This window comes from Canis lupus, chromosome 37 (assembly GCF_011100685.1).
Source record: "Canis lupus familiaris isolate Mischka breed German Shepherd chromosome 37, alternate assembly UU_Cfam_GSD_1.0, whole genome shotgun sequence".
In the NCBI taxonomy this organism is placed as follows: domain Eukaryota; kingdom Metazoa; phylum Chordata; class Mammalia; order Carnivora; family Canidae; genus Canis; species Canis lupus.
The window spans coordinates 18222335-18249029 of record NC_049258.1 but is presented as its reverse complement, the minus strand read 5'-3'; the positions used below and the strand labels follow the sequence as shown (position 1 = coordinate 18249029).

The 26695-nt window shown below is 35.4% G+C and overlaps 1 protein-coding gene across 1 annotated transcript in view; it reads right to left on the bottom strand.

Annotated features, from left to right (window-relative positions):
* Positions 1–26695, bottom strand: part of CPS1 (carbamoyl-phosphate synthase 1) — a 120155-nt gene that overhangs the window by 46989 nt on the left and 46471 nt on the right. The window contains exons 16-21 of the mRNA XM_038585639.1: positions 26349–26477; positions 23410–23554; positions 21463–21673; positions 19875–20073; positions 15522–15698; positions 12048–12166 (exon numbers count right to left, since the gene is read on the bottom strand). Of these exons, the coding sequence (XP_038441567.1) occupies positions 12048–12166; positions 15522–15698; positions 19875–20073; positions 21463–21673; positions 23410–23554; positions 26349–26477 (980 nt within the window). The remainder of the gene's footprint in view (positions 1–12047; positions 12167–15521; positions 15699–19874; positions 20074–21462; positions 21674–23409; positions 23555–26348; positions 26478–26695) is intronic.

The window sequence follows — 26695 nt, the reverse complement described above, 5'->3', positions numbered from 1 at the left end:
ATCTCTCAAAGCACGATGCTTTGTTACTATACAGCAGTGAGGTCTTTGGAGGAATTGAAGAACACCTTGATCTTTACCTCTCATCTACAGGACAAACAGTACCCCAGATCCAAGGTCCATGTGAAAGCACATCAGCATGAAAATTATATATTAGGATATAGGTGCACTTAGCACTATTGTGATAATATGCTACAATATTACAAGTATTGATTTTCAAGGGATGATAACTGAAAGGCTACTAAAGACTACTAAAAACAGAATCAAAGAGGAAAAGCTTATGAGCAATTGATACTGTAGACATTTTTAAGTAGGCGATTCTTAGTTTATGAATTTTACCTTCATTTTTTTTACCAATCTTTATTGATTCCAATAATCCAGAAATATTGTATTACTTTCAATCTGGTAAGACCACTTATAAACTACTGATTATAATATCATGATTACATCTGATGAATACCAAGTAATGATAATGGAGAAAATGACCTACTAGAGGTTAATTGTAATTTTTGAACTATAATAAATCACATTTTGGATCTCAGTGATTCCTAGTTGAAAAGGCTGTGGCTCTTGGGGCACCTGGGTGGCTCAGCCAGCTAAGCATCTGCCTTTGGCTCAGGTCATGATCCCAGGATTCTGGGATCGAGCCTCATGTCGGGCTCCCTGCTCACAGGGAGTCTGCTTATCCCTTTCCTCCCTGCTCTCTCTCTCTCAAATAAATAAATAAAATCTTTTTAAAAAAGAAAAGAAAATGCTGTGACTCTCTTTTTCTCTGCCATGGGTTTGGTAATGATGAAAAACAAACAGAAGTCACCCTGTCACAGTAGTAAGTCCTATTAGTGTATAAGAAACTGTTCCGTCACATTCAAAAGAGCATGTTTCTACTGATTAGTACAGCTTTCACCTGATCAGATCGAACTAAAGGGCAAAGTACATACTATAGAATACTGCTTCTCTTACTTCTGATCAATACATTTACTTATAATTTTAAATCCGTTCAATAGATCCTTCCCCAATAATTAAGATGTATTCAGTAAGCAAAAGCTTGGTTTTTCCCATAAATATAGGTTTCTTATATGTCCAGAATTTAAATACAAAAGATAAAAATAAAGGCTATGTAAGGCCTTAGTAGAAAATTAAATGAGCATTCTTTGATGTTTTAAAATCTGTTATTTCCCAAATAAACTTATCTGGAAGTCCTGTATTTTAAAACCTCTCCATTATCTTTGTTTAAAGAAAGTCGTGTTTTCACAGAGTAGTTTTCCACCTATCAGATGTGTTGTTCCAAGCAATAAACGTATAACTTTCAATATAGAACTTTCTTTGACTTCTAGAAACCATTACTCAGAATCTTATTAAAATAAATTCTTGAACTGAAGCCTATCTACCAATAACTGCTACATAGATTTTTTCTTGCCAAATGGAACATATGTAAGGAATAATTTTTAACCAATTTTTTAGTTCTTGAATGAGCAAATGTAACCCTTTCCTAAAGGGGGTAAAATTGAAAGTCATTTCTAGGAGGATGTCGAAAAATTCTAGTTTTAAATGTCTGATGACATGTCACATTAGATCTATGTTAATTTGAGGACTACTTCCTCCAAGGAAACAAAAAAATCTTTATCATTGAGTGTTTTTCAGAAGAAGACATAAAAATAAACATGAACACCCATGGATGGCAAAAATTCTCATTTACTTCACATTAATGACTATATACTCAAGAGCAAATAGAGTAGCTCTTCCTTCAAGTTGCCTAAAGCAAAGGATGGTCAATTAAATCAGCCCATTGGCTAAAGAGTAGGTGGTAGGGTAGGGTTTGAGGCAATATTTGTAATATCACCATAGCTATGTTAATACTGATTGCATTATTATCATTATATTTAATTGACATATAGTGCCTGACTGCCCATTCCAACCATAGGGAAATAACACTGGCCAAATCTAGAGTCAGGCACCAACTCTGCTGGGAAAAAAGGAATCACATCAATCAGATAAAATGGTAGACATGAGAAGTGTGCAGCACAATACCAAATTGTAATAAATGCAGTAATAAATGCTTCCTAAATGCAGACACCAGGGGATAAGGAAGAAAGGGAAGACCTGGCACAAGAGAGGAGAAAGAGAAACAGAAGAGGGAGAAGCAAAGGCAAAGTTATTCAGAACAAAACTGGTACGTCATCTCAAATGGGCCCCTGCACCTCAGCATTCCTCAGACCTTTCCCTGCTCTGGAACATTCCTGCGGCTATACCTTGAGGTAATAAGGCCCAAGGTACTTTGTACTCCCTGCAAATTACAACTGATCTTCTGGACAGCATATGCACACAAGCATTTTCAACACTTGTTGGGAAGCATGGCCTAAGTTACCTTATGCTCCTCAGGAAGGAAATCATGCACCTCACCTCCATGGGCTGACTCAAAGCCTCTATGCCTCCATAGAAACGTTTCAGGTATGAATGAACAGGTGAAAAAATTCTGGGGGTCAGTGAGTGATTATCCAGCTTCTGTTAACTACAGCTGAGGCAGACTGTTTTGTATAAATGTAATTTCCATTGTACACTTCAGGAAATCTTTACCAGCTTGCATTAACATGGAGGATAGGTATTTGCATCTTATTTAAAGAAAAAAATATGTATGTGTGTGTATGCATGGATGTAGACGGTCTTCTATTTGAAAGAAGGCAAAGTGTAAAAGGAAAACCCTTATCCCAGCTCTCCATATCCTTGAGAATTTTGTTTACATCTTTTAAAGGTGACCTGCCATGACTTTCTCCCTGCCAGGTCCCTGTGTTTCCTCCCCAAGAGTTCTAGAGAAGGGCACATCTCTTACAATGCTTCTGCTCTAAGTGAGGTCAACAATTCAGGCAGGAAAACACACAGCTCACAACTTGACAGCTAAGGAGGAACTGATCTCCAGCTGTCTGATTTAAAAGTCATATCTCTAAAAAGAAGCTTTTGAAAAGGGTTAGTGACTAGAACTGCAGGCAGAAGCCCTGGGCTAGATTCCTTGCTTTCCTCTGACTGCTGTGACATACAGTCTGACACACACACACCTCAACGTGACTCAGTTTCACCATCTACAAAAATAGAAGAGTAATATTTTCCACCTCTATTATGGCAGAAATTCACCTTAAGGTCACCAGAGAAATATGGATCTCTGTTTCATAAATAATATAAGTATATTTTTTTTGCCTCAAACTTCCTCACTTGGTTAATTAAAATAGAACCTTCATACAGTTGTAAATACTTTTGAATATTTCTCACAAGAACTTTCAAGAAAATTTGCAAGTTTGAAAACTTGGATAGTTTTTTTGTTTTTAATCAGAAATAGAATTTTGGCTTGTTGTCAACAGGCAGTAGAGATTTTGTAATGTACATATAGGTATTATAATGCTTCCAGTGTGTATAAATCTCCATTTGATAATATAAAACAATTAGATAAATCCCCTTTTATTAGAGAACATCTTATTCAAAGTCTTCCTGCCTAATCAGTAGATATATAGCCACTTAAAAAATGAAAATGTAAAGATACTGATTTACAGTGTCTTCCAACATAGTGAGCTTATATCTTGGATATATATTTTTCAGGTAATCATTTTGTGGGTCTCTTGAAGCAACCAGGAATTATAAATGCATTTTTTTCCTACTCTAATTTCCCTTCTTTGCCATGACCAAGAAATTCTGATTTTCATTTTCTACCGAGAATAGATCTTTATGTAATGGACATACTATCACACAAATATTTCTGAATGTTTGCTTGATGGAAGACACTGTGCCAATGCCCAAGAAAATATATGTTCAATAAAGAATTGGAAGCCATTCTTATCTGTTTCAGAGCTGATGCTATGCTTTAGCATAGCGAACTTTATTCTGTATTCATACAAATTGGCAAAAGCTCTTAAGACTTATAATTAAAGTCTATTAAGACATTATGATATTTGGAATTTGCCCTAAGGAATTTACAATTTAATTGGAGGATGGTACAAACATGCATCAAATAATTACAGAACACTGGAATGAAACGATGTGGTTCCAACTACCTACGTTGAACAATAGGTAGATAATATCCACTTTAATTTCTGTTCATAGACTTAATTTCTTTACAGTAAGATTCTCACTTTTATGAAACATAGCAGAAATATAACAAAATAAGAGCAAACACGATTCGTTGCTTCCTAAGTAAAATTCATCCATTTACCAGCTTCCTTTCTTCTTGCATATTCAGTCCTTACAGTCTAGTTCCTGTTCCTTCCTCCCCTGATCATCACATTTGGTGGACTTGCTCAATTCTCTCCCTCTTTACTCTCCCTAAATCATGCAATGATGTTGAAAGTGTCTTTCTATTTTATGTATTCTGTTTTGAAAATCTCTCTTTCTTGGTTCCCCTGGCACTGGGATATATCGAAGGATATATTTAGGGATATATTCAAGGGATATATGCTGTCCTTGGATTCCGCAAATCCTGACCTTAAATCCTGGATCCAACATGCACTACCTCTGGTACTTTGAAAAGTTTACTTAAACTTCTGAGTCATTGTTTTATTTATAAAATATGCACACTTTCCAGGAACTCTTAAATTGACATTTATGTGAGATAACATATGCAGAGGTCTTAGAGCTTTTGTTTTTAACCTCCATTTAACTTTCCTGGCTTTGTGTTCCGGCCTCTAGTTGGTCTGTTAAGAGTATCTATCTTCTGTATAGCCACTTGAGTATATTTAATCTTCAAAAATAGATTATAAATCCAATGAAGGCAGGTTAATGACTAACAATTATCCATCGACAAATGGCATTGAACCTAGAACCATGCCTTGAGCATAGCAGGTACTCAATAAATATTAATGATTGTATAGATGAACAAATATCATGTGGTCCAATAAGAGTCCCTAATAAAGAGAAATACCATCAAGTAAATACATAACTCATCATGCTGAAATCAGAGATATTGACATAGGGATAATCTGTTAATTCTTGACTATTAATAGAGACATGCAAATTATGAGTATATGTTATTTTAAGTCAACTGAGATTTTGAACTATCAAATATTTAAGAATCAATACACAAAACATATATAATCCATTTTACGAATTATCTAAGTATCACTCTGTACATTATGAGTAAAACATTTATCTTGCCCGTGCTAGAATCAAGTTTTCTCTTACACTTTCAAAATGCGCATTTGTAAACACTATTTAAATAGTGAATTCAAAGAAGAGTCTCAGAACATTAAATATTTGATGTAAGCTTTTATATTCTATCTGATTCAATAAATTATTAGTTAAAAAAATTAATGGAGGCCTATTAAATCTATGGCATTACCTAAAATATTTTATTACATGGAACATAAATTAAAAATAAAATGTATTTTTGTCATTAGTTCACAGAGGCACAGTAATTCCCAAAGTAATACTCCTCTTTCAAATAGAAAAAAAAAAAAAAACTTTTTCATGTAAGCTTCAATTTTTGGCACTCTTGAAGAGGTTTATTAGATAAGTGGTTTAGGGTATGAAAACTAAAGCCATAAAATGATAATATGTAGTAACTGATAAAATTGTTCTCCTCTGGACTTAATTATTTTGCAGGTAATATGTTATATATTCATCTTAGTTGCATGGCTTCCCAGTAAAATATGAATGGAGTTTGTTTTCTTGTGTCATTGTTTTTTTTTAACTAGAGTGAAACTGAGACTCAGAAATATCGTGAGTTGGCAGTGAGGTCAGAGGGCATATAACCCATTGTCTGTGAATCAAATCAGTGGGCTCCACTAAAGCATCCAACCATCAACATTCCATCATTCATACATTAAACAACTAACGGTATCACAAAAATATGTCTATAGTAGAGTATCATCAAAATTATAACATGCAATTATATGTTATATATAAGGAAATATATATATATATATATATCTTTCCCTAAATTATTTCTATATTGAATACCCTTTAAGACTAAAGTTTTTCATTATTAGAGGTTTTCCCTTTCAGAAAGTATAAATTATTATTAGAAAGCAAAGTACAGACATTTTTCTGTCTTATATCTAAGTTTTAACAACTTTTAGAAGACACTTTTCCCAAAAAAAAACTTCAGTCAAATATAAGCACAAAATGTTCTTGTCTGGTTTTGCCATGCCTCATGAGCAAGTTAAATAAAAAGTCAATAGAAACTAACATGTGTAGGAGAGGACATTCAAAGGGAGTGTTCCAGCTAAGGTGACACCTGCATTATTACATCTGCCAGAAGTTTGTGGCTGCAGGGAAATGGCCAACTTTACTGAGCTCAATTTAGCACTTGAATGCCCAAGTGGAACTCACCGGATTTGCCCTAGATTGTTTTCCTAAGCAATAGGCACACCTATGATTTTTCAGCACTCACCAATGGACACAGTTTATCATATTGAACATAGCGATGTTCAGATGAAAATTGGGCCCTTCAAAGGTGTACTTTACTTTTTCACTACATTGAATATAGCAGTAAGTGGCAGTGAAGGAGGAAGTTACAATATCAGAATTAAAATAGTAAAAAAAAATGAAGCCTATAGAATATTGGACAAAAGCAATTTCTGAATAATTTGTACATTAATCCACAGTAAATTAAATTTATATCAACAATTAATAGAGAAATAGATCCAAATCTTAGCCTCCTATGTGTTTGTGGTATAAACTATATGGTAACGGTCATATCTCTTATTTTTAAACGGCTAAATTGGACGAAAACAGATTCCTTTTGAAATGCCAATCAGTAATAGCTAAAGCCTCCAAAAAATAAAACAAGGAAATAAATTAAAAAGACACAGGTAGAAAATAAACAGATGCTCAAAGCTGGTAATTAGCAGCCTCACGGTTCTTTTTCTTGCCTATTCATGCTGTCATTTTTTAAGTATCATTGTTGAATTTCAATCTAAAATCTAAATTGGTTGCTAATCCAACCTGATATTGTCAATAAAAATGTTTGGGGTGTAATGTCCTGAAGTAGTCTCTGCTCATAAACCAGCTTTATTATAGTTGACTTCCTTCCTCACTTATAGCAAAAGGGGTTCAACTGAGAGATCCTTATACCTGTGCTTGTCTATTAATGAGTAATATAGTTGAAAACTTTATGTGTACTAGATCTCTGGTGATGGGACTGATATCCCTTTGTTGATTATCATTACTATATTGAAAGTGTCTACTATATATAACCTTATTTCCCTCAGATGTTATTTAATTCACCTTCCCACATCCTTCACCATACATGTATACAACTATATGTGTGAATACATATATACATATAGCACAGGGGTAAAATATCAAATATCCTAAGCTCTGGAGTCCTGTTCAGGTTTGATCTTACATCTGTCATTTATTAGTATGTAATAGCAAAGAAGTTGCTAAATATCTCAGCGCCTTAGCTTGCATCTATAAAATCAAGATAATACTAATTTCTTTAGGTTGTGGTAAAAATTAAATAATAGACTTAGAACAGTGACTGATATGTAGTCAATAAATTTTGTGATTATTATCTCATACTTGGCAGTCATTCAGAGTTGTTTGATTGAATTAAAATTCAGGTTTCTGTATTAAAAGATATCATTCTAAATCCATTCTTTCGTTACCTTAGGGAATCAGCTATATCAGGAGAATCCAGCTGATGAAGACATTTGACATTTGATTTATTTGATTTATGGTACTTGTACTTTTGCCCTCCAGGTCAGATTTATTTGCATGATCAAAATTGAATCTATCTATATGCTAATGGAGGAAAGGATTATAGGTGAGGTTTTTGTAATTTTTAATAGATCAAAATAAGCATATTTTTCTTATTGTGAATATGAAAATTCTATATGGGAGGAGCATTATGTGTGAAAGAGTTGGTGTTGGTAAGATGAAGGAGTATGGGGAAAATAGACATTAAAATGTGGGAAGCTCAGTTGTGAAAGCCAATGGATAGAGTTTATGCAAACATTTTGGCTTCACTAAAAATTCTGACAGACTCAACTTTTCTTAAACTTCTTGCAAAGTGATCCACTAATGTGAAGTCAATAGATTAAACATCTAAATCCCAGTGCATATGCATAACAAGCATTGGAATCCTACACATCACATTGAGTAAAGAGAAACTTTTCAGAACTTAAAGAAATTCACTGTAAAATATGTTATCACTCTAGGTCGATTAATGCTACTACACCAGCTTATAAATTTGGGGAACTGCCTAGAACCATCAACTTTCCTAGCATGCCCTTGGGCAGCAATAAACAATTTAAGAGGAAAAGGAGAAAGCCAGTGAACTCAAGTGGGGAAGAGAAATTTTTTGTTGAAGCTGTCTGAATAATGGTTATCACCTGAGTTGGTAAGAATGACTATCGCTCTGGAAGTCTCCCGAGGGCTACCATTGCTATGCTCATGTATTGGAGATGGCAAACTGAGTTCTGATGGGAGCAAGCACTTCCAGTCAGGATGCTGAGTCAATTATTCTAACACTGGTTTAATGTCTCATTGCCCTGAACTAGGAAAGGCTTTCATATATCATCCTCAGCATGACACATGTTCATCTCCACCCTTCAAGAAAAAGAATTTCTGTGATTTTCACTTTCTCACAGACATGGAAAACTCATCAATTATTTCCATAATGCCAACTTCATTACAAACATTGTTTTGTTTTCCCCACTCCAATCTATGGATATTTACATATATACTAAATACATAGGTATATTCCCTTTAGGAGTCAAATTCTGAACTTCATCTTAGATGACTATATGTAAAAATAAGTCATAGACTGACCATAAATATGAATGATATTCTCATTTTCTGCTAGTGAACATGTTTATTGGATTTTTAGGAGAATTTTAGCATGATTAACAACTGTAGAGTAGGAATTTTTGTTCATTAGCATAATGGAATATTATTGATCTTTTTGTAGGAATAGCATTTGTATTATTTGCTATCATTGCTTCTTTTAAAAAAATAGGTCTGGTATTAAAATCAGTGACAGTACATCATAAAGAAAATTAAGAAAGTTAAGTGACTCTGAAAAACAATCTTTAAATGTATATATCTGAAATCCCAAAATACTTTTCATTATAAAAAGTAGGATTTTCATTTTCAGGGGGAAAATCTTGTGCACTCATCATGTGCTAGGTGTCCTTTACATTCATACTGTTTAAGCTTCACAACAAAACTATAAAGCAAACATTAGCAGAAAGAATAAAAGGCCAGAGAAGTAAGGGAGGTGACAGGCCCATGATTCCACAGTGGGGAACTGGACTAGCTCCATAGCCTGCACTCTTTCCAACACACAGGAAAAGAATCAAATGAAACTTGGTTCACTCTAGCATAGTGAAACTCTAGCATTCTATACTTAGTTCCCTCTCTAAGTTTTTCCTCTTCTCCCAGCTGAGATCCCCATCGCCTACTTTCCCAGGGACTTTTATGAGGAAAGTGCAAAGGGATCTGGGCACATTGGCACCAGAGATATGTTGAAGCAAGAGAATTTGGGGACCATCTCAAATCACACCAAATAAGTATGTACCTTCTGGGCCTACATTGAAAGCCAGCTTTTCCAAATGCTAAAACAGTTGATATTTTGAAACAAAGTTAACCACAGATAAATGTAATGCAAACTGGCAATGCATAATTCAGCTATATAATGCCAACTGCTAATAAAGAGTTATTATTACTGTTGGAGGAGTATCTGCTTCGATAATTAAGCCTCCTTGGATATTTAGAGGCTGAGAAATATGTTAATATGACATCATAATCCAGGGTAATGGTGAAGATAACCAAAATAGAATAACAAAACTCAAGTCCTACACACTTAAATCTATCAGCTGTGACATCCACTCAACTTCATATCTTTACGCACCATACAATGATTTAGACAGGTAGCTTCAGCAGCCATCTATTCCTTCTTTTTATAATTTAACACCTCTAAATAATAATCATTATCAAATTGTATGTGTACATCTAGGACGCTCAAAAGAAAAAAAAAACAGAAAGAATTAAACAGTAAAGTATCATTCAGAAAATAATGAGTTCAGGGTTTAGATTTACTAACACCATAGATCACCTGTTGAGTTCTTGAAACAAAAGATAACTTTAAAGTATAATTTTTTAAACTCTTAAATTATTAAAAGTTTTATAAATGTTGGTCATTATGAAAAATACAAAATATCTCTATTTACAAATATGCTGATGCCAGAAAATAGAAACTAAAAATGTTAAATTATCAGTGAATAAATGTAACAGCATGTGGAAGTCAGAAAGATATTATAAGTGATTTGTTAACAGTAAATGGGTCTAATCCTCCAAGGACCTTTTACACCATCAATATACACCTGCTTAGTTAGAATCTCAACCTGCTTTCTGGTTGTAACAAAACTATTCAATTAAAACATAGAATTTGGGGATCCCTGGATGGCTCAGTGGTTTAGCTCTGCCTTCAGCCCAGGTCATGATCCTGGAGTCCCAGGATCAAGTCCCACATCGGGCTCCCTGCGTGAATCCTGCTTCTTCCTCTGTCTGTGTCTCTGCTTCTCTGTGTGTATGTGTGTGCCTCTCATGAATAAATAAGTAAAATATTTTTAAAAACATAGAATTTGCCCCCAAATCAGAATGTATATCAAGTGAAAATCTAAATCACAAAAACATCTGCTATTTTTCACCCCAGTTCTCTCCTACTGCTACTATTGGCATACTGCAAGTTTCTAGCACCCTCATGTGGTTTAATTGGAGTGGTTTCATAGGCATCCAAAATCAGTTGTCTGAAACTGGAAACAGTAGAACAGACTATAATTCAACATGGAAGTTCTGCTGGCCTCATAAACCAAAAAAAGGAAACCTCAAGTCAGCAAAATTCTAAGATGAATGTATAGGCTCAATTCTTAACGTTATTTGCTATCTACTGTTCATTTTATGTGATCACCAGAAAGGATGACTTGTAAGCAACCACAGCTAGTTTCATTTTTGGCAAATTGCAATCCCCCATTTTCAAAATCAAGCATTTGTTGTGGGCAACTGTTCAATAGATGAAAAAGAATCTCATTTTGCTCAAAGAAAAGCAAATGTTATTGTTGCCCAGTCTGTGTGCATCTTGATTAGGTAAACATAGTAATCCAATTATATGTCACAGACGTAGGCTTTGAGAGCTTCCACTGTCTTCAACAACATTTTATGTGATTAATATCTTTACATTTTCTCTAATCATTTGGCAATAATTTACACAGACAAAACATTTTCGTCTCTAAACATGCGCCTGGGCTTGTAGGTGAGACTTCTTTCCAATAATCATGCATTTCAGAACCTTCTTAAAGGGGAGAAGATAAAGAGGATTATACTCTCTCCCCTAGATTGGTAATAAATGTTCCTCTTATCAAAGATCCATGTTTAGAACCTATCTGTGATTTCATAAGCCTGAGGTGCCCCAACAAATGGTCTTCTCATGAAAAATAAAAAAGTAGATTTTAAAGCACTGACATTATCAGAATATTCTGAACACTAAATGAAATTTTAAAAATAATTGGCCATGAAGGAGATAAAAATGTAAATTAGTGAGAGGTAAAGAATCTATTAATGGAAACTTGAATGTGGCTTATTTGTATGCTGAACTGAAAGTCTCAATGTTAAAAATATCAGTAGAATGCAAGAGGAATACATTTGCTCATCAATATACAGCAATATGTAGGTTGATATTAAAAGAGAAAAACTGACTTCAGAACTTAAAAATATTATAGAAAATAGAAATATTATTTATTTGACTATTGATTGATAGAGTTTTGGTTTAGGTAAGTTAAATAGCACATGAATTCATAGATGTACACCAATTTTTATAACTTCAAAAGACCTAATAAAAATCTCACTATGTTTGACAGCAATGGTGCAAGATGGTTAAAAATATCAAGGGATGCCTCTCAAAATGTAAGCAACTAAAACTACCATTTCTTGTGGCTATGGCTACTGCTTACTGACCTTGGCACTATTTCCTTCATTGAATCAGAATTTTGGCCAAATGTGTAAGGGTAAGAGGAAGACAAAAGCTGCAGAGAAGGTATCTGGGATGAATCAGAGGAACACTGCCTTACCTGTTGAGCCCTTTCAGTGTCTTTTCCATTTTTAAAATGTCCCGCATCTTATACAAAAACCACTTGTCAATGGATGTGAGCTGCATAATCTCATCAAGGGACATGTTGTCTTCCAAGGCCTGCCAAAAGGAGATGAGATGGTTTCTTTGGCAAATATTTTATAAATGTCTTATTTGGTTGAAAACATACAGCAGCCATTCCTCTCCACATTATTCAGAGAGCCTGGGGCTAGAGACTGAGAATGGAACTGATATCATATCATTGATGTTCCTCTCAATAAACCTACCAATGCTGCCAACTATATCCACAAATGGCGTACCAAGGAGGTGGCTTGAGTTAATCAGAGTAGTGTGTGCTCAGAAAAATCCCCCTAACAGGCTCTGCTTCCCTGCTTTTTATATAACCATGTTCCCAATTATGTCCTAAATTTGGTACATCTCTTTGGAATTAAAGATAATCTCTTGAAACTACAGTTAAGGCAAATTGGTAGGAAAATCTAGAATCAATATAATGATTATTTAACTTGTATTTTGGATAATTACTCTTTGGCAAATACCATACTTTTATTACCTCATTCCACACTCACACAAACCAGTTAGTGAGAATTTATGGATCAAATCTGGCTTAGAGTTATTTCTTTAGAATATTTCCTCAGAGAGGACTTCAAACAATTATTTTGAAATTGGTTACTATGACTTTTGTGCTAAGACAGGCACTTTACAAAATCCTAATATATTCCAAAACAGTGTAGTAATAACTTCTGTTCTGATAGGCAGCTCAGCTTTTTCCTCAAGCTTACTTTAGCAATTTCTCAGAAGTAAAATTACAACTATGGGTCATTAAGCTGAGTAAAAAAAGGCAATGGAAAGAGGATATAAACACTCAAAACCCAAACCTTGATATTCAAAAGATGTCCACCCTTCTTCTTTACTATCTTTAGATATATATTTGTACTCCATGAAAATTGATAATCAGATAATACTTCAAGACCACATATTCTAGATATGGCACATTGTATTTTTAAATCCCATTAAGAAATGTGGGTAACTAGTAATTCTGCTACTCTATTTCAACCCAAGGAGATTAATTTTCTTTAAACTTTCACTGATTTTAGCACCAGAGAGACAATGACTGTGTCGAGAGACAGCACAGTTTATAATTCTGTTGACTAGCATAAAATGACATCTAACGAGAATACTCAAAGGCATATTCATTTTATAAGTCTATTTATGTTTCTTTTGTTTAATTCTCCCTATATATAGCCAGGTTTCCAAAGACTTAATATTCTGTCTCATTTTCCAAGTGATTAAAGGCACCATTCGCTGTTGGCCATCAATACAGTGAGGGGGATAGAACCTTAAGTTAGTGAGACTTTTGACAGACCAGAGGAAGTTTTCATACAATCACACACACTCATCACCCTGCCCGTGGCAGAGGACCTAAAATCCTGGAATCATTATTTCATTATGACGAAGAACAACTACAGTCACAGCCACAGTGTCCAAGCCAAAGCCAGATCCTGCCCATCTTCCAACTTCCATCTTCAAGCACTACAGCTTTGCCATGTCACACAGCTATAGTGAAATTCATAATGACTCAAACAAGTTTGAGGTTACTCTAATGTTTCCCAAATCAAGAATAATGCCCTGTGTTCTCCCCAGATCAAAAGAGGTGATGATCCAGTCATCCTGAAATAAGACTGCAGCAAAAATCAGGCCTCAGAGCAACTTGCCCTTTTGTAAGAACCATGAAAGCAAGTGAAGATTTACTCACTCCTTTCATTCCTTTTCCCCTTCAGCCTTCCACAGCCCTTACTCTCTTTGTCAAAATCACCAAGTTCCTGGTTGCTGGGGAAATGAACAGTAATGATGACCTCTAACAAACAGAAACCAGTTCCTTCTGCTGGCATTCTGACAGACAATAATTTATAACCTCAGACCCTGCACATCTTGCTCGTACATAGGGTGCTCTGTGCAAGAAAGAACCTCCACACAGTTGCCCCTGAATTCTCATCCTTTATAAGTCTGTTAGAAAAGAATGAGAGCTTTGCTTGAGTTTTACAGCCTCGCTGGGAACTTGAAAATACTTCCCTTTTTCATCCTCCTCAAAATGGCAGAAGTATGATTACTAGGCTAAAGGAAAAAATCCACTTACTGCCCTTTGTCTGCACCCCCAAAAAATCATATGTACATCTACACATATGAATATGGTAGAGTGCTTTTTTAAACAAAGGCCTGAAATAAGAACAATGTAGAAGGTGAAGCGGCTCTCTGAAATACGCTCTCTTCACTACTATCACCCCCCTCCCCATTGAAAAATGTTAATTCTCTATTACCTTGAAACTCAATATTGAGAAATGTCCATCAAAAGACACTAGCATCTGCCAGAATTTCAATGGAACTTAATATCCTGCATTTAGAAACCATAAAGGTGAGGAGAGTATACATTATATGCAACGAAGGAAACATTCCCTCCCCTTCTCCCCTCTCAGCAGGACAGACTCTCAATATACGGACATGAAAGCTGCAGTGAGTTCAAAATCCTTCACAGCATTTTTCTGTTGCTACAAAGGCAAATTACAAAGACAGAGTTCCTCTTTAAAGGAAGAATTCATATTTTCATCAACTCATCCCACATGCATGCACGCACATATAAAATGGTCAGCAGGGTTTTGTAGCTCCAGTGTGGTTTGATACTGTTGGCAGATTAATGCCTAAGCTTCCTTAAATGTCAAAAAGCCATTCAGGGATTTCTGACCAGACAGGTCCCAGCTGCCCAAGTCACCTTTTATAAAATCAGATGAGCTGAAACTTCAAAACCCTACACATAGTAAACATGAAAGGAGATTAATATGGCATTTAATTTGCATAAAAGGGAGCTAGGGTGTAGAAGTGAGAAAGGTGGGGCTTTATTGTTCTAAAAGTTAAGATCAATAAAATAATCACACAGAAAGGCCTATAATCATGGAAAATCTTTATAGCCCTTGTTGTTTAAACATAGAAAAAGAAGCAAATAAAGATTCTAAAGTCTGAGGTAGCATATACTAAATGATACTATTTTATGCATCTTCTCTTCTAAAATACAATTTATATATTTTCAAGGAACAAGTAATGAGAGTGATAGGAACTGGCAAGTCAATATGATCAAACCTACTTAAGAGTATTATTGATAGGATATAGAGTAAAAGGAAGGAACATTTTATCTACGTGATCATCCTTTAAACTGCAATGTGTCCTCAAGTCTAGGCTTAAATAAAATTTTAAAAAGATTATAGAATCAATTATAGAATTGATCAATTATAGAAAAATCTGGAAAAAGCCACAGAAGTCTCCAGTATTATGCTACCAAAGAGAATTGGATTCTTTCCCAAAATCCCTGAATTCATGACCACTTTGTGTTTCAGTTTTACTTTGAAGTCCAGGTTGGCTGTACTCTGAAGAAAATAGTTGCTCTGGGCCCCTTATCATATATTACCTTGGCAATGGCATAGATGCGGGTGCTGGATGGGTCAGCCAGCTCTCTTCTGAGATCTATGTTGGATGGCCATTCTTTGTTCATTGGGAGGCGGGAGGTGAAACCATCTATAGATGGGTGGCACATTCTTAAGGCTTTCTGTAAACTCTCCTCAAAGGTACGACCAATAGCCATGACCTACAATGCACATTTAAGAACTTGTATTTAAAGAAAGCGTCTCTATATTATGAATTTGAAACACACCTAGAAATGGAATATTTTTCAGAAAAGACTTAGGAACAAAACATATAAGAAAGTATACTGCTCAAATTTAGGTGTTGCTACTGGGTTTTTTTTTTTTTCTTCTCTCTCTCCTTTTCTCCATGGTTTTGATATAATGAGTCTTTAACAATATTAGGTCAGTCTTTTATCACATAGGGAATTTAGTTTTATTTGCTGAGACTGATGAGGAAATTGTCTGCACCTGCTCTGGACCATAATATTAAACTGAGGAATTTGTGGAAGGAGCATATAGACCCTTCCTTAATAAAATCTTGCTTTTATACAGATGTTCTTTAGAATGGAAAACAAATGAAGGGAAGCCAGACATACATTAACACAAAAACAGAACTATTTCTAAACGGGTTATCAGTCACAATCCAAGACAGGTTGGCTTTCTTTATAACCAAGTATTAATATTAATAAAACCTTCAGAATCATAATGAATACTGACAGATTCAGATTTTGAATGTAGGTGGAGTCTGAATTCCCCATGACAAATTCAATGTGTCTTCCCACAGTCTTTATAGCTGATTGTACACTAATCAATTAGAAAGACCATGTGGTGATTTGGTTTGGACAAGTTACAAGTCAGAACTAAACTTAAATTGCCTTCAAGCCTAACCGGTTATTTTCAGTGGATAAACACTGTCTTTGAATCTTTCCACGGAATAATAGATTGCTATGCATTTTTGGTCTTCAATTTAAAATAATAACAGTGGTAATGCTGCCTTCAGTAAATTTCCATGATTCTTTAAATAGACCCAAATTCCCATTCATGTCAGTTTGGTAAATCTTCATGTCAATTGTGTGACAAGATACATATTCAAAAATCGCTAAAGCCAAACAGATAACCTTTCATGCGGCCCCAAATTTAATTAGAAGTAGGGAAGATTCTCAAGAGCAGAGATAAATAAAATGTTAGTCCAATTCAGATAGGCAACCTGCAAGGCATACTGGTACTTGAAGGATTACACAATATGGTCATAGACTTGCTTGCCCAAGCATGAGAGAGACTGCCAGAAATAAAATATTTTATAGTACTATCAAATTAGGCAAACATTTCTAGAATATTTAATACAATTTTAAAGTATTATATATTTTTAAATTGGCCATAAAATAACTAGTTCTATAAGTAACTCACCATAAATTTTAATTATTTTTAAGCACACTATACATAATGGTATACGGAATATAATCCATAAAAGAAAAAAACATATAATAATTAAGGAGTACATAACTGTGTTCAGTCAAAATTTGTGGTTTTTAATATTTTATATTATTAAAATTCACCTTAATTAAGTGAAAAATCTCATCATTTTTCAATGGAATAACTGACATAGCCCTAACCCTATTCCCTGACCTTATTCTTCTACATTCTCAAAGCACCTGTATATAAACACTGTTTTGTTTTGTTTTGTTTTTTTAAGATTTAATTTATTTAATTTATTTATTCACAAGAGACACAGAGAAAGGCAGAGACACAAGCAGAGTCTTGCGAGACCTGATCCCAGGACTCCGGGGTCATCACCTGAGCCAAAGGCAGATGCTCAACCATTGAGCCAACCCAGGCACCCCATAAATACTGTATTTTAACTTTCTTTCTTTCTTTCTTTTAAAGATTTTATTTATTTATTCATGAGAGACACAGAGAGAGAGACAGAGACATAGGCAGAGGGAGAAGCAGGCTCTATGCAGGGAGCCTGATGTGGGATTCGATCCCAGGTCTCCAGGATCATGCCCTGGGCCAAAGGCAGGTGCTAAACCACCGAGCCACCCAGGGATGCCCTGTATTTTAACTTTCACCTCAGTTGAATTCATTTTACACTTGGTTCCATTTATGTATTCTGAACTTACCAACTGCAGATAATGTGTAACAAACATCTACATCTTATTCACTGTTTTATTCTCCCAGCATCTTGCATGGAGTAAGAACTCAGGAAATGCTTCCTAACTTGAATTAAATGTCTGATGGGAAATATTCACTGACAACAAAAATCCCTTAGATAATAAGCCCTAAATGAAAACATTACAGAAATTATCTCATATTCTTTGGTCTATAAATTTTACTGTGAGCAATGTGAAAAGGGATACTTCCCACAAAATAAACCAAATAACAGTTGTTTATTTGGCAGAAAAACTACCAACCAGACTTTCCATGGCATTTGAGTTTTAATTCTATTGTATACCTTGAAGCACGATGGAAAAAAAGGAGATTTAAAGCGGCTATGAAGGACTACCAGGTTTTTGTTTTTGTTTTACAACTAGTAGGACATTTTAATTTAAAAAGGTCAAATTTTCCTTATCTTTTGTTACTTTAAAATTTTGCATTCATATCTTGGAAACTAGGGAAACCAACATAGTAATAATTCTCCCTTTCATGCATGAATATGATCAGTAAAATGTCTTTTTTTTTTCTTCTTTCCTCCTTCATTGCTGATAGATTTAAGCTGCACTTTCTGCAGTGGCTAGTCTGAGGATAGGCTATAATCTGTAACATAGGACAAATAAAAGCCAATATAGAACAATATGTCATAAATAGTTCTTTGTTCTGTAATCTAACCAGCTTCGATATCTAGGCATAGACCAAGAGCTCCTACATTGGCCATATATAGACAGGGATGAGATAAAATAAAATAGATAATAGATCAATTAATTGATAGGGATGGAGATTCACGCATACTGCTGGTAATTAAAAATCCTACTCATAAACAATGACAACAGGTACTGGCAAAATACATTTATTGGAGATTCCTTATGAATCTAAAAGACATTACTGAATATTTACATGTAGTAACCCTAAACCTTATAAAAATCCCACAAGGGGGATCCCTGGGTGGCACAGCGGTTTGGCGCCTGCCTTTGGCCAGGGCACGATCCTGGAGACCTGGGATCGAATCCCACATCGGGCTCCCGGTGCATGGAGCCTGCTTCTCCCTCTGCCTATGTCTCTGCCTCTCTCTCTTTCTCTCTCTGTGACTATCATAAATAAATAAAAATTTTTTAAAAATCCCACAAGGTAGATATTATCATCTCTAACTTTCAGATGGAAAACCTGAAGACCAGTGTCTTGCATGAGTGTCTTTAATAAGAGGAACAAGAGTAAAATCCAAGCTCATTTGGTTCCAAGGCTCATCTTCTCTCCATTTATGTCAAGCCAACTGGATGCAAGAAGAAATAAACCCATTGGTGGGGGAGGGAAGAGAGTGACCATTAGAGACTGGGGTCTGAATTCCTTTCTTTCCTCTGCACAGAGGAGCACTGCATCTTTGAAAGATGGAATAATCAAACGCTAATTTTATTTTCAAATAGTATAAAAAGGACATTATGAAAAATCTAAGGTCCTAAAAGCTTAGACCATTTCAGAATAATGAAAGAGGGCTTCATAGCCCATTTTGCTCTTCTCAGTTTCAAACTTTAGAGCTAGATGGCACATGAGAGAAAATCTTCTAGTCTAGCCCCTTTCTTTTAGAGATGTAGAAAGTGAGGTCCAATGAGGGTAAAGTCACAATTTGTGTGAATAGATTAAAATTGAATTCTTAACCTTAGTTCAGTGGTCTTTTCAGTATACCATTTTATATCATGTTATTTTCTAGATTTGTTTATAAAACACATTATAATTCAGTTATATATGAGAATATGGTTTTCATATATGCAAATATATTCTGCATCCACATATATGGCCTCTCCTTTAATTTTTTTAAAGATTGTATTTTTTATTCATGAGAGACACAAGAGAGAGGCAGAGACACAGGACAAGGGAGAAGCAGGCTCCACACACGGAGCCTGATGTGGGACTCAATCCTGGGCCCTGGGATCATACCCTGAGCCAAAGGCAAGGCTCAACTGCTGAGCCACCCACGTGTCCCAGGCCTCACCTTTTAAATAGAAGCTTTTAAGATCCATGAAATGATCATGTAACAAATGTCTTATGTTAACAGAGAAATGTTGAAACACCAAGGAGGAAATGACATTCCCATATGTCCTCCAATCAAGAACCCAGTATCCAGGCAACCTTAAGATTTTCAAGGATGTTAAAGATATAACAAAATAACTGAGAACAAGAATAAATAGGGGAATAAACCAAGGACTCACCTCTCCCACACTTTTCATAGAGCTGCCAATTCGGCTAGACGTTCCATGGAAACGATCAAGATCCCAGCGAGGAATCTTGGTAACCATGTAATCCAGACTAGGTTCAAAGCAGGCTGATGTCTTCCCTGATACAACATTCTTGATTTCTGGAAGTGGGATTCCTAGGGCAATCTTTGCAGCAATGAATGCCAGTGGGTAGCTATAAAGGAGGAGATACTTTTTTTTTCTTTCAGCAATGAGCATTAAAAACAGCCCAAAACATAAAGTGGTCTTTTTTAGAAATTCTGGTATTATTACACATCAGGGTATAAAACACATCTGGTTCTCTGTTCTGTATGAAGATTTAATAGCCACTTATAAAATAGCATGAGTGATGATAAAATAGAGAGGCATGGATCATGAAAGAATTCACTCTCTATGCCTGACATTCAGTGCTACTACTGCCAACCTTCACCTCTTTAATCGGGATTAATGACTGAATCAATGACTTCCTTGATAAAATGCTCACTTGTGTAGAGCCTCCACAAAGATGAGAATCTGCAATATATTCTTTTGAAAATATATATAAGCATCTGCACCTAGGAAGACCATGAAGTTAGCGGGTACTGCAGGGCATGCAATGGTCAGAAAACATTGCAAGCGTGGGTCTTTGCTTTTTCTCCAAATTATTTTTGAGCTTGAGACTCCTTACAAAACTAACACTCTAGGAACTTGACTGGATACTTTTGGTAATTATATTTGAGAAAATAATGCATGGAACTGTAGAATTACATGTGAGTCTTTTAATACTTCTCCCCCATCTGACAGATGAGGAAACTGATTGAGACAGTAAGTGGTGCGTCAAAAGTCAACAGGAGAATTGGAAAGAGAGCTCAGGTCTCCTGACTCTTGCTTAGGGCAACATTTCACTGCCACTCCATGCAGTACCACATAGCTGTATTAAACAAAAAAATCCTTACAGGCAATTATTCTGCTCATTTAAATGCCATGTAATTTAAATGCCATATGCTTAGTATATTAATAGAAACAAAAGGTACTAGTTAATGTTCCCTCTAATTATGCTTGCTAGCAGTTTTTAAATGACCTGCAAATTCATTCATCTGGTTGCAACATTTATCAATAGAAAAACCTTACAATGTTTGGTCCTGTGGAGTTTGGCTAAAATAAAATAATTTACTAAATGCTTGAATCAAGTCAACTATACAATTTGCCTATCATTTACTATATACCTGAAGAAACCAGTTGAGGACTGAAATTGAGAATTAGTTTTCACTTTTTAACAGTATCTGCAAAGTACAATTAGGAAGCAGATTTTTTTTTTTTTTTTTTTTGCAGCCTGCTTTGACCACCCAGATTTTGATTAGTTTATGATTAGCCAGCAAACAAAGCCAGCTAGCAATATCATTTGCCTCAATCTGGCAGCAAGCTCATTAATAACCATGTCCTTAGGGTCCTAAATGATTTGCAGCCAGCATACAGAAATGGGGACTATAGCTTGTAAATGCAACTCAGTCTTCCACTAGCTGTCAGTTTTCCAAAACTATCTGTAAAGAATCTGCAAACACATGGCCAATCAGTCTGATCTTACCCGGTGGCCTTTGAGGCCAGGGCAGAGCTCCGGGACAATCTGGCATTCACTTCGATGATGCAATATTCCATTGAGGTAGGATGAAGGGCAAACTGAATGTTGCATTCACCCACAATGCCCAAGTGGCGAACAACATTGATTGAAGTATGTCTCAACATCTGAAACTCCGCATTGGACAGGGTCTGGGCAGGGGCCACGACAACTGAATCACCTGTACATCCAAGCAACACTTGTCATTTGGTAGCATATCTAAATAACTCATTTTGGTGACTCGATTGATTTGTGTGATACATGACACAGATTAGTCTATGGGTTTGTTGGGAAAATAACTGTCTCAAGGCAATACATATAAGGCACATCAGAAACTGATTCTTGTTTTGTCTGTACTACTCTGACACATTACTGACAAAAACCCCTCTACACTTTCCCAAGTTCACCTAGCTATCAAGGCCTCAGTCATCTACTTACCAGATCGACACTAAATTCTTCAATTTCCCTGCTCTTCATTTCAAAATCTCTCTCTCTGTGTCAAGTTCTCCCTTCTACAAACTATGATCTCCTCTTCACCCAGACTGGTTCATCCCCCTGTTTTCCACATCTCATCCTTTCCCATTGTCTTACTCCTCTCTAACTACTGCCCTATGTCTTCAATCTCTTAATCTTTAGTCACCATTCCTTCTGCCTACAAACATGCTCAGATTTCTACTGGCTCAAGAAGCTCCTCCTCAGTCACAAGAACATCTGTCTTATTCTTTACATGACTACACTTCTTGAAAGTTTCCCATTTCTGCATATTCCTTATTGCCATATAATTCTTTTCAATACGGCTCCCATAACCAACTTTGCATCGAAATTGTCCTCTTGAACCTCCAAAAACCCACATGAAAATCCTAATTCTTGACCTTTCACATCATTTGATTTGGCCAAAACCAAAGCTGTTTTACAAAATATTTTCTTGTATTGGCTTACTTGGTAGTGTACCATTCTGGTTTTCTTCCTATCACTTCTCTCTTCATCTTCAACACTAACCCTTCCTCTTACTCCTGTCCTGTAAATCTAAACAGTTCCCAAGTTCAGTTCTTGACCCTACCGTCTTTCTTTCTATGCCCATGCCCTTGAATATTTAGCCTATGCTTCCAGTTTCAATTATGTCCTTCACACCAATGACTCCCAATGACTTTGTATCAGCATCTTTATTTGTATTCTCTTTTCTTGAATTCCAGCTCCCTATTACCAACCCTCTTCTTGAGAATTCCACCCATGCCTCAAACTTAGCATTTCTAAATCCTAAGTTATTATTTTTGCCGTCTTATCTAATTAGTTTCTCTTCCTAAAAAACTTATTTTAGGGAGACAGAACAGGAGAGACTCCTAACTCTGGGAAACGAACTAGGGGTGATGGAAGGGGAGGATGGCGGGGGGTGGGGTGACTGGGTGGCAGGCACTTAGTGGGGCACTTGACGGGATGAGCACTGGGTGTTATTCTGTATGTTGGCAAACTGAACACCAATAAAAAAAATATTATTAAAAATAAATAAATAAATAAAATTTACCAAAAAAAAAACTTATTTTACCTGTTTCTATTACTTGTGGCCCTTTTTTCATTCACGTGGTAACTAATACTCATCCTCTCATTTAAGCCTTCTTAACCTCATTTCTTTTCAACACCAAGTCTTACAGATTTTACCATCACTCATTGCTTACATTTGACCTCTTCCTCAAATAAAATCAAGATAATACCTGCCTTACTTCACAGGGTTTTTGTGAAGATCAAAATGAATGTGAGGTTATTTTCAATACTGTGATATACTATTTTCTGTGAAACTTTATCACTAGTCTGTCAGCTAAGAATAGTAATTTAAAGAAAATAACTTAATAAAGACTGCTACGCATCATCAGAAGCATGAGCTGAAGTCATTACTATAATTCCCGAAGATTCTTTGCCTACCTGTATGAACACCCATGGCATCAACATTTTCCATGTTACAGACAGTGACACAATTGTCATCAGCATCTCGGACCACTTCATATTCTATTTCTTTCCACCCTGTCACTGATCTCTCCACCAGAATCTGGTTGGTCATTGCAAAGGCCTGGAAATTGGTGACAAAAGACATCAAAGAGTAAGGAAAAGCACTGGTTTAAACATGGATATTTGGCAAAATGCCCTGTCCTAAATCCTGGTCAGTATCGAAGTCTGAAGCCCACTCTGCATCCTCCTCTATGCTCCAGAAGGCACAATGTGTCAGAAAATCAGTGAGGTACTAGGAATAGCATCCTGCAGTGAATATGCTTGATTTACATTATTGAGGCTTGCCATTCAAAGTGCTGATATGACATTAAATCAAACTAATTTAGGAAAAAGAGAAAATAATTGAGCAATCAGGCAGAGGGAAATGGAATTATTTCAGCAGCAAGGCTTCTGTGAAACTAGAAAATGTGATAAGTGCGAATAAATATGGAAAAATAAGTCTAAAGACTCCAGTTTTCTCTAAAATAGCTGAGAGTGCTTTGTACAGTGACATACACAATAAAAGTCAGTTGATGTTGATGAGGAGAAGAAAGGAGATAATGATGGTTGTAAACAGTTAGCCAAGATGGCACGCGAAACTTGAGAATTAGAAGAATCATATGCAACTATTATTATGGTTAATCACCGCCTAAGTGCTTAAATACCCTGAGTCATATATCATGTATGCCTGATTAAACAGATATGAATTAGTATAATTATCATTTCATATTTATGAGTACCCACTGGTGTGTAGAATACTGAACCAAAAATATGAAAGAGGCGGTCTCTGACCTTAGGACCTTGAGTGGCTGAAAATCCAACACAGAAAAGTCCCCCTTTGTCTCAGGATATTTTTGATTTGCAATGGCAGTGAGAAGGAAGAAAAAGCAACGGGGGGAAAGTACTTTGATTTTTTTCAAATTATTAGCAGGCAGTATAATGAAATAATGTTAGTTGGGTGTTGTTGCTGTTTTTTTTTTTTTTTTTTAATGTGTCGCAACACTATCTTTTTAACCTCAGTCAACACTACAGGCTCTCCCATGTGCAACTGAAAATGTAACACATTTGTCCCCACAGCTGCCTATGATGAGGTTTTCAAAGTAGTTAGAAAACTCTGTAGCCAGCATTAACAATTTAATAATGATTCATTTGTCATTAGGATTGCATGCTAAAAGAGGAAATCTAGGAAACAAAGGATACGGATTGGGGAAAGTTTTCTGCATTCTAATGGATTCAGCTGGATGTTCTGACACAAGGACAATTGAGATCAAATTTACCTGTTGCCTCAACTTCCTTCTTTCCAGTCTCAAGATTTTATACAAAAGACAAACTCTGAGACTTAGATGAGTTAATGCAGCTTCTAAGGGTGCTAAATATAATTTCAAGAGAATAAGGGGTGGTTTAGGAATTAACGGTAAGAGTAATTATTATCAAGGGAAAAGCTAGGTTTTTGATTAAAAAAAATTTCAATACCCTATTGATTATCTTAGAGGAATTTAAATAATTAAGAACTATTCCATTTCAAATTTTTTCATTGTAAATCTTTTTAGACAATTCAGTATTCAGAATTTTTTACATGGTAAAAATATATTTTTAATAGAGAATAATTATACATTATCAGGGAGTAATAATGAGACTATTAGTATTAAAAATATCTAATATACTAGAGGAAAAAATGCTTCTATAAATATGTCTTTTCTTTAAATATATGATTCATAATTCCAGAATGGAAACAAGAATTACTTATATTGATATATTTTCCCTTTTTATTTTTTTTTGGTTTGTTTTGGCAACTTTAGAAATACTAAAACCAAGTCACTGACATGTAAGTTGTCATTATAGATGTTTAAATATAATTAATTTTATTTATCTGTTCTCAAAATCCTATGTCAACAATTCAAGGACCACATTTTGTTTCACTCTACAAGTAATGACAGATGCAAGCTGTGCCTGGTATTTACTCAGCACTCCCCAAAGTAGCCCTTATAATAATTCTGTTAGATTCACTTCTACAACCACCACCTAAGGTGCATGGGCCTCTTAGCTACACACACATTCATTCATTCAGCTAGCAAGTACTGATTCCCCACATCATCAGGCATTGTTCTATTCTGTGAGAAGAAAGAGTGAGTAAAATCCTCTGCTTTCATGGAGCATGTTTTCTTTGATAATGTCTAATTTATTTTCTGGAACATATCTTAATTTTCTCTTTAATACTTAAGAAAGGAACTCTTCAGTGATATGTTAAAGCAATTTTGATAGAACATAGATTTGAACACTCAAATCTCATTTTTGCTTATATGAGTGAGTGGCAGTTGGAAGAGAGCTCACTCATTTATGACACTAAGAGGTTTATACTGTATATATTTTAAACACCTGAATTGGAGGTAAAGCCAAACTGTTCAATGTATTTTGTTTCCATTTTAGATGTCATCCATGTCAAATTATTCCCAAAAACAATAGAAAATGGGGCATTTTATTCATTTTTTTAATCACTGAAATACTTTTTACACAATGGCTGTTTTGGAACAGATTTTGAAGGAGAGGGAGATGAAATTGAATTGAGTTTATACCACTGAAATCAAGTAGTACAATCATTTGTATCATCAACTGACCATCATCAATTAGAATGATCACCACTAGAGTGACCATCAGTTTTTCTAGGACCATTTGGGTAATGCTGTGTTCCAATGTAAATAACTGCACTGCATTACCCTTCCAAAGGTACTGTCTTTTGGACAACACTTTTAGAAAACACGACAGTGGTTTAAAACAAAGAAAAGGTCATTTCTCATCTACATAAATTTCTGTAACTAAAAGGGTATATCAAATCTGTTTTCTTGGTTGTTAAGAATTTAGTCTGTGAAAATACATACCTTTGTGCCAAGGTCCACTAAGGTCTCCCTAGTGGGACAGATTCCTGAGCCTAACCCCCCCAGGGCATAGGCCGAACGGATCATCACTGGGTAGCCAATGGTGTCTGCTGCTTTCAGAGCATCCTCAATCTATCAGAAAGAAAAACTCAAAAGTTTTAAAAGCTGACCACACTAGCAGAAAAGACCATACCAAGAGAGTCTAGCAATTCAGGTAAAAACAAGTGCTGTTTTACAAATTTTAAGTAAAATTCTAGAATTTTTTTTAATACACAGTAAAGGCTGTCCTTTATCTTCTTGTTGTAAGTTTTATTTTGCCATATAGAAGATGAAACAACAGCCAAAACTAA